Genomic DNA, 13,384 nt, shown 5'->3' on the forward strand with positions numbered 1-13,384 from the left:
GCCGAGTCTCAGATGAACAAAAACTGCAGGTCCTGCACTCGAGGGTGAGCACGGAGATTTTCACCCTCATTGAAGACACCCGCGATTTCCAGACGGCCTTCACAGCACTGAGAAGTCTCTACGTTCGCCCAGTTAACCAAATCTACGCTCGCTACCAGCTCGCGACGAGACGGCAAGCTCCCGGAGAATCGATGGACGAGTTCTACGCCGCGCTGCTGATTTTGGGACGAGCCTGCAGCTGCCCGTCGGTGAACGCAAACGAACACACGGACATGTTAATGCGCGATGCTTTTGTTGCAGGTATGCAATCCTCCCAAATCCGCCAAAGACTTCTAGAAAAAGAGTCACTAGGACTCTCAGAGGCACGGGCCCTGGCAGCCTCGCTGGACGTAGCCGCGCGTAATACCCGCGCCTACGGCCCCGACCGCGCGGCAGGCCATTGGGCCCCGTACGTACCCGCCGCGGCAAACCCCCTACACCCCCCCGGACACCCCACAGGCTTGCGCAGTCCAAACGCCGAGTCGCACCGGGGGCGCCCGCTGTTATTTCTGCGGCCAGGCGAAGCACCCCCGACAACGCTGTCCGGCCCGCGCAGCCATCTGCAAAAGCTGCGGGAAAAAGGGCCACTATGCGGTGGTGTGCCGATCCCGCGTGGCCGCCGCCGTCCCGGGAGAACAGGGAGCCCTACAGGCAGTCTATGCCTCCCAACCCCCCCAGCACGCCATGTGCGACCCGCAGGCGCCGCCATTTTGGGTCCCGACCACCGCGGCCCCGGGAGAACTGGGAGCCCTGCACGCCGCCTACGCTCCCAACCCCAGTCCCCGCAGTCCATGTACGACCCGCCGCCGGCGCTCCCGATTTGGGTGCCAGCCAACACTCTCCACGGAGAGGAGGGGGTTTTTCGCATCCCTAACGCCACCCTCACCCCCGTCCCGCGCCCCATGCCTGACCCGCCGGCGCCACCTACCTTAACCCCAACCACCGCTGTCCCCGGCGAGGGAGCTCCGCGCGGTGCCAGCGCCCGCGGCCCCACGACTGACCCGCCGGAGCCGCCGACCTGGGCCCTCACCCCCGTCCCGCGCCCCACGCCTGACCCGCCGGCCTGGGCCCCGACCACCGCTGTCCCCGGCGAGGGAGCTCCGCGCGGTGCCAGCGCTCGCGGCCCCACGCCTGACCCGCCAGCGCCGCCGACCTGGGCCCTCACCCCCGTCCCGCGTCCCACGCCTGACCCGCCGGCGCCGCCGACCTGGGCCCTCACCCCCGTCCCGCGCCCCATGCCTGACCCGCCAGCGCCGCCGACCTGGGCCCTCACCCCCGTCCCGCGCCCCACACCTGACCCGCCGGCAATACAACTTACCTGGACCCCGATCTCCGTCCCTGGCGAGGGACCTCCTCACGGTCCCAGCGCTCGCAGTACTGACCCGCCGGCCTTGGCCCCGACCACCGCTGTCCCCGGCGAGGGAGCTCCGCGCGGTCCTAGCGCCCGCGGCCCTGGCACTCGCAGCCAAGGAACTCCGCGCGGTCCTAGCGCCCGCGGCCCGGGCGCTCGCAATGCATGAACTCCGCGCGGTCCTAGTGCCCCCCAGACCCCCCAGCACCCAATGTGCGACCCGCAGACGCCGCCATTTTGGGTCCCGACCACCACGAGGGGAGGAGGGGCCCCGCCATCTTGGACCGCCCCCGACCTGTACGACGCATGGGGGCGGCCATTTTGTCCACCCCCGACGCCATCTTGTGACCCCTCAGCTACGGGCGAGGTATGGGGGTGGCCATTTTGTCCATCCCCGACGCCATCTTGGACGGCAACAACGGACCCCACCCCACTACTACAACCACGGCTCGCTTCGGTTACACTCGATCAGGCTCGGCCCCGGACTCTCCAGACGACGACGACAACGGTCCTAATTAACGGCCACGGGACGCCATGCCGAGTCGACTCCGGGAGCACGGAAAGTTTTATACATCCCGACACGGTAAGACGCTGTTCCTTAACTACCTTCCCCAGCGCACAAAAGATTTGCCTAGCTGCAGGATCCCACTCCGTACAGATCCAGGGATTCTGCATAGTTACCCTAACGGTACAGGGGAGGGAATTCAAAAACTACAAACTTAACGTCCTTCCCCAACTCTGTGCCCCCACCTTGCTGGGCTTAGATTTTCAATGTAACCTACAGAGCCTTACGTTTAAATTCGGCGGCCCCATACCCCCACTCACTATCTGCGGCCTCGCCACCCTCAAGGTGCAACCCCCGTCCTTGTTTGCGAACCTCACCCCGGATTGCAAACCCGTCGCCACTAGGAGCAGACGGTACAGCGCCCAGGACCGGACCTTCATTCGGTCCGAAGTCCAGCGGCTACTAAAGGAGGGCATAATCCAGGCCAGCAATAGTCCCTGGAGAGCGCAGGTGGTAGTAGTGAAGACAGGGGAGAAACAAAGGATGGTCATTGACTATAGCCAGACCATCAACAGGTACACACAACTAGACGCGTACCCTCTCCCCCGCATATCCGACATGGTCAATCGGATTGCCCAGTATAAAGTCTTGTCCACCGTGGACCTCAAGTCCGCCTACCATCAGCTCCCCATCCGCCCAAGTGACCGCAAGTACACAGCCTTCGAGGCAGACGGGCGATTATACCACTTCCTAAGGGTCCCTTTTGGCGTCACAAACGGCGTCTCGGTCTTCCAACGGGAAATGGACCGAATGGTTGATCAACATGGGTTACGGGCCACGTTCCCGTACCTCGACAATGTAACCATCTGCGGCCACGATCAGCAGGACCACGACGCCAACCTCCAAAAATTCCTCCAGACTGCCAAAGCCTTGAACCTCACGTACAACGAGACAAGTGCGTTTTTAGCACCGATCGGCTAGCCATTCTGGGCTACATAGTGCGCAATGGGATAATAGGCCCCGACCCCGAACGTATGCGCGCACTCATGGAATTTCCCCTCCCGCACTGCCCAAACGCTGCCTGGGGTTCTTTTCATACTACGCCCAGTGGGTCCCCCAGTACGCAGACAAGGCCCGCCCCCTAATACAGACCACGACTTTCCCGCTGTCGACAGAGGCTTGCCAGGCTTTCAGCCGCATCAAAGCGGACATCGCAAAGGCCACGATGCGCGCCATCGACGAGTCCCTCCCCTTCCAGGTCGAGAGCGACGCCTCTGACGTAGCTCTAGCGGCTACCCTTAACCAAGCGGGCAGACCCGTGGCCTTCTTCTCCCGAACCCTCCACGCCTCAGAAATCCGCCACTCCTCAGTGGAAAAGGAAGCCCAAGCCATAGTGGAAGCTGTGCGACATTGGAGGCATTACCTGGCCGGCAGGAGATTCATTCTCCTCACTGACCAACAGTCGGTAGCCTTCATGTTCGATAATGCACAGCGGGGCAAGATCAAGAACGACAAGATCTTGCGGTGGAGGATCGAACTCTCCACCTTCAACTATGAGATCTTGTATCGTCCCGGAAAGCTGAACGAGCCGTCTGATGCCCTATTCCGCGGGACATGTGCCAACGCACAAATTGACCGCCTCCAAGCCCTCCACGAGGACCTCTGCCACCCGGGGGTCACTCGGTTTTACCACTTCATCAAGTCCCGCAATCTCCCATTCTCCTTAGAGGAGGTCCGTACAGTCACAAGAGACTGCCACATCTGCGCAGAATGCAAACCGCATTTTTTCAGGCCAGATGGAGCGCACCTGATTAAGGCTTCCCGTCCCTTTGAACGCCTCAGTCTCGATTTCAAAGGGCCCCTCCCCTCCACCGACCGCAACGCGTATTTCCTTAATGTAGTGGACGAATACTCCCGCTTCCCTTTTGCCATTCCCTGCTCCGACATGACCGCGGCCACAGTCATTAAAGCCCTGAACAGCATATTCACACTGTTCGGTTACCCCGCATACGTCCACAGCGACAGCGGGTCCTCTTTCATGAGTGACGAGCTGCGCCAGTTCCTGCTCAGCAAGGGCATAGCTTCAAGCAGGACGACCAGCTACAACCCCCGGGGGAACGGGCAAGTAGAAAGGGAGAACGGCACGGTCTGGAAGGCCATCCTACTGGCCCTACGGTCCAGGGATCTCCCAGTTTCACGGTGGCAGGAGGTCCTCCCGGACGCTCTCCATTCCATCCGGTCGTTATTATGTACGAGCACTAATCAAACGCCTCACGAGCGTCTCCTTGTCTTCCCTAGGAGGTCCTCCTCTGGAACGTCGCTGCCGACCTGGCTGGCGGCCCCAGGACCCATCCTGCTCCGAAAGCACGTGCGGGCACATAAGGCGGACCCGTTGGTCGAAAGGGTTCACCTCCTCCACGCAAACCCCCAGTACGCCTACGTGGAGTACCCCGACGGCCGACAGGACACGGTCTCCCTACGGGATCTGGCGCCCGCCGGCACCACGCACACCCCCCCGGCACCATCAACCCAACCGCCCCCCGTCCTGCCACCGCCGCACCCCGCGACCGCCCCCTTCCCAGGAGGATCAGTCCCCCTCCCCTTTGCACCGACAGCTGAAACCGTGCGGCTCCCGGAGGCGACAACACTGGTACAAGCACTACCACCACCGCCGGGGCCGAGGCGATCGACACGGACGACCAGACCGCCCGACCGACTCGTGGCGTCGATGTAAAACAAAGATGGACTGTCCAATGAACATTTTGTTTTTCCTATATCCTCTGTAAATAGTTGTAACAGGACGATACTGTCCAATACGGTACTACCATGTAACTGTTCTATCCTCCCAGGACCAGTACTGTAAACCCTTACCACCATACGAAGCATCACCCCGCCGGGTTCATTTTTGACAAGGGGTGAATGTGGTAGTATGTATTGGGGGTCATGTGGGACTGGAAGCCCTAATGTCATTGGCTGACAGATCCCGGGTCCTGGTTGTTTACTATCGGGCTGCTGGGGAACAGACACGCTTAATAAAGCCTCATCGACTTCACTCTATTTGTCTCACGGAGTCTTTGTGCGCCACACATACAGACACAGATACATACACACACTCATACATACACACACTTACTCATACACACTTAGATACACACTAACTTAGATACACACACATGCATATAGATACACACACACATGCACATAGATACATACACACACATGCACATAGATATATACACAGATAGACACACACACATGCACATAGATAAACGCACAGATAGACACACACACATGCACATAGATATATACACAGATAGACACACACACATGCACATAGATATATACACAGATAGACACACACACATGCACATAGATATATACACAGATAGACACACACACACGCACATAGATATATACACAGATAGACACACACACATGCACATAGATACATACACACACATGCACATAGATATATACACAGATAGACACACACACATGCACATAGATATATACACAGATAGACACACACACATGCACATAGATACATACACACACATGCACATAGATATATACACAGATAGACACACACACATGCACATAGATACATACACACACATGCACATAGATATATACACAGATAGACACACACACATGCACATAGCTACATACACACACATGCACATAGATATATACACAGATAGACACACACACATGCACATAGATATATACACAGATAGACACACACACATGCACATAGATATATACACAGATAGACACACACACACGCACATAGATATATACACAGATAGACACACACACATGCACATAGATACATACACACACATGCACATAGATATATACACAGATAGACACACACACATGCACATAGATATATGCACAGATAGACACACACACATGCACATAGATACATACACACACATGCACATAGATATATACACAGATAGACACACACACATGCACATAGATATATACACAGATAGACACACACACATGCACATAGATATATACACAGATAGACACACACACATGCACATAGATATATACACAGATAGACACACACACATGCACATAGATATATACACAGATAGACACACACATATGCACATAGATATATACACAGATAGACACACACACATGCACATAGATACATACACACACATGCACATAGATATATACACAGATAGACACACACACATGCACATAGATATATACACACACATGCACATACCGGGATCTGCATATTGTAAATAAACCTAAGTTTCTTTGATATAACTCGGTGTGGACTGTCTGTGACAACATAAAAAACAGTTAGTTAGCTAACGATGATGGATTCATTATCAATTCAAACTATGTAACAGCACTATAATCGATGTCTTCATTCTCAGCGCGAGGAATGCAATTGGCTATAAAAGCCTGCACTCAGCACCGAAATCGATAAAATCTCTACATTCGGCCCATTGAGTCTGCACGAACCCTCCAAAAGAGCACATTACATCGGCTCACTCCCCGCCCTATCTCCTGAACCCTGCGGATTGATCATGGCAGAGACAAGGAGAAGGTGCAAGCTCCACACAGACAGTAACCCAAAACCAGAATCAAACCCAGGTCCCTGCCGCTGTGAAGCAGCAGTGCTGACCACTGTGCCTCCCTTATGTCGCCGCAGTCATTCCCCATTGGGCAATCAGGTCACATGACCCTTCCGATGCCTGCCCCCTAACTACCAGACAGACAAAGATGTATTTTTTTGCTAATTTATTTTCCAGAGGTTTTTTTTATTTCCCAGATTTGGAATGAGCATGAGAGTACGGCAGGAACTTTAAAGTGTCTGAGGTGTGATAACATTGAACCGTTGCACTATAATGCTGAGCTAACACGGAGGCTCACCTTTGTATGATTCAATCTTTCTCACCAGAAATCCAGCCTCCTCGATTATCTTTTCCTCGATAGATTTCTTTCCCATTCCAAAATCTCGCAGGGTCGTTAACATGAACCTTCGCATTTGTTTCCATGGTTCCCCATTGGACCATACGACACCTGGAGGATAACCCAAAAGATAGCTCATCACCTGTGTGTGTCCTTGCTGAGTGAGCTGGAGAGGTCAAAGGCCAGCAGATGCCAGGTTCTGTACACTGGTGTGACAGGAACACTCCCATTATCACCCACAGAATTGTATGGAGCGGGAAAGGGGACACATTCTGTCCATCATTCTGAGATGGTTCATTGAAGAGCTGTCCAATTGTCCCACTACCCTGTACTTTACCTGTAGCCAAGCACATTTATTCTTTTCAAATATTTCCAATTTGCTATCGCAAGTTACCATTGAATCTGTTCCACCATCCTTTCAAAGGATGCCAGGTCGCACAACTGACCACTCACTGAGTAGAAAAATGTAATCTTGAACACAACCCCCCTCCCCCGCAGTGTCCTCCCACATTGCATGCCAGTTCTCTGCTGTTCCTATATTTTATTAGTTTACATTATAATCTCTTCCCTCGCAGTTTCCTCATTTATAAGCTAAGTCACGCCAGTTATCCTCATCATAAAAGAGAAACAAAATCCCTTTTTGGGGATTTTCAAAGGATGTCTGATGGGCCACTTCAGCGGAAGTGTGGGATATATCACACTGCACCACCTTCAAATGGAGACAAATAAAAACTATAACTAGCCCAATGACCTCATGGGAAACCTGTGTATGGCTCAGCAATATCTTTTGGGGGCGAATGCCCCTTTTCTCAGCTGTTCATCTTTGAGGTGACAGTGACTGCCCTTGGCATCAAGGCATCAAGGGGCCCAAGCTAAAGTGGAGTCAATGGGAATCAGGGGGGAAACTCTCCACTGGTTGCAGTCCTACCTGGCACAAAGGAAGATGGTTGTTCGAGGATAGTCAGCTCAGTCCCGGGACAACACTGCAGGATAGTGTCCTAGGCCCAACAATCTTCAGCTGCTTCATCAATTAACTTCCTTCCAACATAAGGTTGGATGTGGGGATGTTCACAGATGACTGCACAGTATTCAGCACCATTCGCGACTCCTCAGACACTGAAGCAGTCCCTGTCCAAATGCAGCAAGACCTGGGCAATACCCAGGCTTGGGCTGACAAGTGGCAAGTTACATTCGTACACATAAGTGCCAGGCAATGACTATCTCCAATAATAGAGAATCAAACCATCACTTGGTTTTTCCATCCCTGAATCCCCCACTATCAACATCCTGGGGATTAGCATTGACCAGAAAGTCAACTGGACTAGCTATATCAATATTGCGGCTACAAGAGTGGGTCACAAAGTTCTGTGGCGAGTAACTCACTTCCTGACTTCCCAAAGCCCGTAAGCCATCTGAAGACAGCACAGTGGTTAATACTGTTGCTTCACACCTCCATGGTCCCAGGTTCGATTCCCCGCTGGGTTACTGTCTGTGCGGAGTCTGCACGTTCTCCCTGTGTCTGCGTGGGTTTCCTCCGGATGCTCCAGTTTCCTCCCAGAAGTCCCAAAAGACGTGCTGTTAGGTAATTTGGACATTCTGAATTCCCCCTCAGTGTACCCAGGCGCCGGAGTGTGGCGACGACTTTTCACAGTAACTTCATTGCAGTGTTAATGTAAGCCTACTTGTGACAATAAAGATTATTATTATTATACAAGGCACAAGCCTGGAGTGTGATGGAATACCCTCCACTTGCCTGGATGAGTGCAGCTCCAACAACACTTAAGAATCTGAACACCATTAACCCACTTTATTGGCACCCAATTCGCCACTTTGAACATTTACTCAACTGCACGTTCCTGCCATATCCCCATAACTCTTGATTGCCTTGTTTAAAAATCTGTCTGTCTCGGCCTTGAACATACTTAATGACCCTGCATCTACAGCCCTCTGTGGTAAAAAAATTCCATAGATTCACTCCCCTCTGAGAGAGGACATCCCTCCTCATCTCTGTCTTAAATGGGTGATCCCCTTACTCTGAGATTATGCCCACTGGTCCGAGACTCTTCCACAAGAGGAAACAACCTCTCAGCATCTACCCTGTCAAGCCCTCTGAGAATTGTATATGTCTCAATAAGGTCGCCTCTCATTCTTCTAACCTCCAATGAGTACAGGCCCAATCTACTCAACCTCTCCTCATAGGAAAATCACTCCATACACAGGATCAACTAATGAACCTTCTCTGGGCTGCCTCCAACGTCAGTATATCTTTCCTTAGGTTAGGGGACCACAACTCTTAACAGTATTCCAGGTGTGGTCTAACTAATGCCTTGTATAGTTTTAGCAAGATTTCCTTATTTTTATACTCCATTCCTTTGAAATGAAGGCCAACACCTATTAGCTGCTGAACTTGCATGCTACCTTTTTTGATTTATGTACGAGGACTCCCAAACCCCTCTGTGCTGCATTTTCTGCAGACTGTCTCCATTTAAATAATATTCTGCTCCTTTATTTTTCCTACCAAAGCGCTAACTTCACATTTTCCGACATTACGTCCGTTTGCTACATTTTTGCTCCACTCACCTAAACTGTCTATATTCCTCTGTAGACCCTTTCTGTCATCCTCACCACTTGCCTTCCTACCTATTTTTGTGTCATCTGCAAACGTGCCAATAGTACTTTGCTTCCCTGGTCCAAGTCATTATGACACATTGTAAACAATTGTGGGCCTAACACTGATTCCTCTGGCCCTCCATGAGTTACAGTTTGCCATCCTCAAATGTCCCCCTTATCCCAACACTCTCTGTCTTTTACTTGTTAGTAAATCCTCTATCTGTGCTAATATACTGCCCCCAACACCATGAGCTCTGCTCTTATTAAATAGCCTTTTGTGCATTACCTTATCAATTGCCTTTTGGAAATCCAAGTGTAGTGCATCTACTGGCTCCCTTTATTTATCCTGCTTGTTACCACCTCAAAGATATCTGATTAATTTGTTAGGCCTGATTTCCACTTCATGACGCCATGGTGTCTCTGCTTGCTTATACTATGTATTTCTAAATGCTCTATTATTACATCCTCTATAATGGACGTTTTGATTTATTTTACTGATTTCTCTTGTTACTGCAGATGCTTGGGAGAGGAGGGAACTCAATGGAATGCCGAAATTCCCACAAGTTTGACTTGGTCCTGCTCATGGCCTCTCCACCCCTGATCTGGACGCTCCTGGGAAACACTTTTGGCAGTGCAGCATCATTTCCGTCATTAGCATGAGTCATCAAAACCGCGATTCTGTCTGACTTGTCCTTTGGTTCAGCCAGAGGTTAAATATCTCAAGACGAGTCGAGAGTTCATCTGGTGCCCTGGTTAATAACCCTCTCTCAACAAAGCAGATCTCCTGATTCTCCATCCAGTTGGTTGTCTGCAGGATCTTGCTGGGCACAAATTAAACTGCCATGTTTTCCGTCATGACAAGGACAATTCAAACGTGTACCTGATAAATTCCTGTAAAATTACAGGTCTCTTTATTTTTAGGGCTGTTGTTTTTTGATTATTCTTAAGGATTATTCATTCCTAGCCATGAATCTCAATTTCTGGTAATAATAATAATCTTTATTGTCACAAGTCGGCTTACATTAACGCTGCAATGAAGTTACTGTGAAAACCCTACACTCCACATATAATGGTCCCCACCATCATGCTACTTTTAACTTCCACCCATCAGTTCCCAAACCAATCACCTTTGACAGAGGGTCATCTGGATTCGAAACATTAGCTCTTTTCTCTCCCTACAGGTGCTGCTGCGATTTCCCAGCATTCTCTCTTTCTGGTTTCAGATTCCAGCATGCGCAGTAATTTGCTTCTATCGTGTCAAGGAGGTCACGTTCACTGACCCCTGGAAGTTGAGCTCGTAGTTTCTCTGCAGGGTGTTGCTGTCTTCAGGTTTATGCAAAGTTCACTTGGTTCCACTTTGATAAAACTTGAAATTTGTATGCTGCGCTCTGGTCACAATGTTATTCACACCTCCTCATGACTAACACAGACTGGATAGTGTGGTGTTATTGCATTTTTCCCCACTTAGTGAAGATTATGATTGACTGAGGAGCCAGGTGTCGTTGACTGGCCAGCTAATGGTCTCATAATCATGCTGCACTATATTACAGTTGGAATAAATCACTTCCCCAGCTAATCTGCAGGTTGGAACTGATTAATTTGGTTGAGTGGAAAGTAACGGAGAAATTCAATTGGACAAATGAGGAGCCGGTAGGGGGGAATATTCCCTTGCACCTCAATGCACTGTCAAGGGAGGTTCCTGTCACATGGTCAAGAGCAGATAGCAGGAATTTACCGGATCCTTCTTTCAGCACGTTCATGATCGGCACATCAGGTCTGCCTAGGAATTCGTCAGCGTGATTGATGAGAGCATTCTTCACTGTCTCATAGCCGGCTAGCACCACCACTTTCTCTGGACCCAGTCTCACCGAGTAGACTGAGCCATACTTCTCTGACAGCTGCAAAGATAGGAAACAAGCAGAGTCCACCACTTAGCAGGTAGTTTGTCGCATTCGCGGCGCAGTGGCAAAATGGTTAGCACTGCTGCCTCAGAGCACCCGGGTTCAATTCCAGCCTCGGGTCACTGTCTGTGCGGAGTCTGCAGGTTCTCCCCGTGTCTGCGAGGGTTTCCTTTGGGTGCTCCGGTTTCCTCCCACAGTCCAAAGATGTGCAGGTTAGGTGGATTGGCCATGATAAACTGCCCATTAGAATCCTTGCAGTGCAGAAGGAGACCACCTGGCCCACCAATTCCACACCGACCCCAGCCCCCTGACCCACCCCTCAAAACCCCACCCAACATGCACATCCCTGGTCACTAATGGGGAAATTTGGCACGGCCAATCCACCTAGTCACCCAACCTCGGCCCACGCCCCTACCCTATCCCCCCTAACCTTTTGGACACTAAGGGGCAATTCAGCATGAGGCCAATCCACTTAACCGGCACATCTTTTAGACTTAGTGTCCAAAGATGTGCAGTTTAGGTGGATTGGTCATGATCGATTATGTTACTAGGATAGGCGGGGAAGTGGGCCTGGATAAAATGCTGGTACCTGGGGTTGGTGCAGACTCTATGCACTATAAGGATTCTATAGGTTCTATGGATTAGCAGATAGGGTTAGAGGAAGAGAGGTGAGAGGAGGCTTTTCCTTTACATTCACCAATTGGGCTGAAAGCCTTGTTTATGTACTCTATCCAGTTGTATGTAAGGACAAATATTTTACCTTACAGCTGACTTAGTAGATGACTGCCATGAACCATGAAGCCATCTGTTCAGACGCCATGCCTGAGAGAACTTGGATTCTAGAATTATTAATTATTATTCTACTCCCATCACCAACCTATCCATCCCTTTGAATGTGCACTGTGGTGGAAGTGTGGGATTGCTGGATTTAACCGATGATTCCTAATATTTTCATTGCTCTGCTCAATTGTCAAGAGAGGATCTGTGAACTGAGGCATTCCAATTATCATAGGAATCAGCTAAGGATTGAGTTAAAACATGTGATTCATACTGGGCTAAAAGCCAGAATGAAACTCAGGCAGGCAGACCTGATGTTCCACAGGGCTTCCTCGAATCTCTCATTGTAGCCACTGATTTCATATTCTGTGAGATTCCAGGCCATTGCCCCTGGTGCTCCTGTGCCTGGAGATCAATATGGAATGACATGAGCAATCTTTTTCTTAACTCAATTCTTTTGTTCATCCAGAGGGAGAGATCAATTTTTTTTTTTGTGTAGAGGCCTGTTCAGGAATGAAATGCCCGACAAGAAATAATAGGCGGGGGGGGGAGGTGGGAAATTAAAAATTACGGGGGTATGGGACAAGGGTTGTGAGTCTTTAGAACTCCTTGTCACAGAGAGTTGTGGGGGCAGAGTCCTTGTGTATATTTAAGGCTGAGACAGATAGATTCTAGTGAGGGAATCAAGGGTTATGGGGAAAGGGCAGGAATGTGGACATGTGGAATGTCGGATCAGCCATGATCTTATTGAATGGCGGAGCGGGCTCGAGAGTCTCCAAGATACAATGAAAATATGATCACAAAGCCAAAAGAATAACCATTCAGTGGAGGAGATAAAAAGCTTGGCCAAAAGTGGGGGTTACTGGGTTACACGGATAGCGGAGATACGTGGGCTTCAGTAGGCTGCTCTTTGTAAGGGCCGGTGCAGACTCGATGGGTCGAATGGCTTCCTTCTGCACTGTAAATTCTATGAAAAGGCCCAGATCTTAAGGAAGTTCTTAAAAAGCACGGGAGGGGAAAGGTTTAGAGAAGAAACCCAGAACATGGAGTACAGGCAATTGTAGGTAAAGCTGTCTGAAGGTGAGGCAAAGGTAGGGGATGCACATGAGACCAGATTCAGAGGTGTGGAGTGCAGTGGGAGTGGGTTGGATCCTCGGAAGAGGATGCACAGGTAGGGAAACAGGAAACCATTCAGGGAACATTTTCAATTTGAGGTACTGAGGCATCAAGCACCTCATTGGTCAAGAAGAACTTAGT

The 13,384-nt window shown here is 50.7% G+C and overlaps 1 protein-coding gene across 2 annotated transcripts in view; it reads right to left on the minus strand.

Annotated features, from left to right (window-relative positions):
* Window positions 1-13,384, minus strand: part of LOC140390482 (cytochrome P450 2K1-like) — a 40,205-nt gene that overhangs the window by 16,792 nt on the left and 10,029 nt on the right. The window contains exons 2-3 of one of the 2 annotated variants that reach the window (XM_072475647.1): window positions 11,185-11,347; window positions 6,801-6,950 (exon numbers count right to left, since the gene is read on the minus strand). In XM_072475647.1, coding sequence (XP_072331748.1) covers window positions 6,801-6,950; window positions 11,185-11,347 — 313 coding nt within the window. The remainder of the gene's footprint in view (window positions 1-6,800; window positions 6,951-11,184; window positions 11,348-13,384) is intronic. The other variant, XM_072475648.1, reaches the window with a different exon arrangement.

The sequence above is a fragment of the Scyliorhinus torazame genome, chromosome 14 (assembly GCF_047496885.1).
Source record: "Scyliorhinus torazame isolate Kashiwa2021f chromosome 14, sScyTor2.1, whole genome shotgun sequence".
In the NCBI taxonomy this organism is placed as follows: Eukaryota; Metazoa; Chordata; class Chondrichthyes; order Carcharhiniformes; family Scyliorhinidae; genus Scyliorhinus; species Scyliorhinus torazame.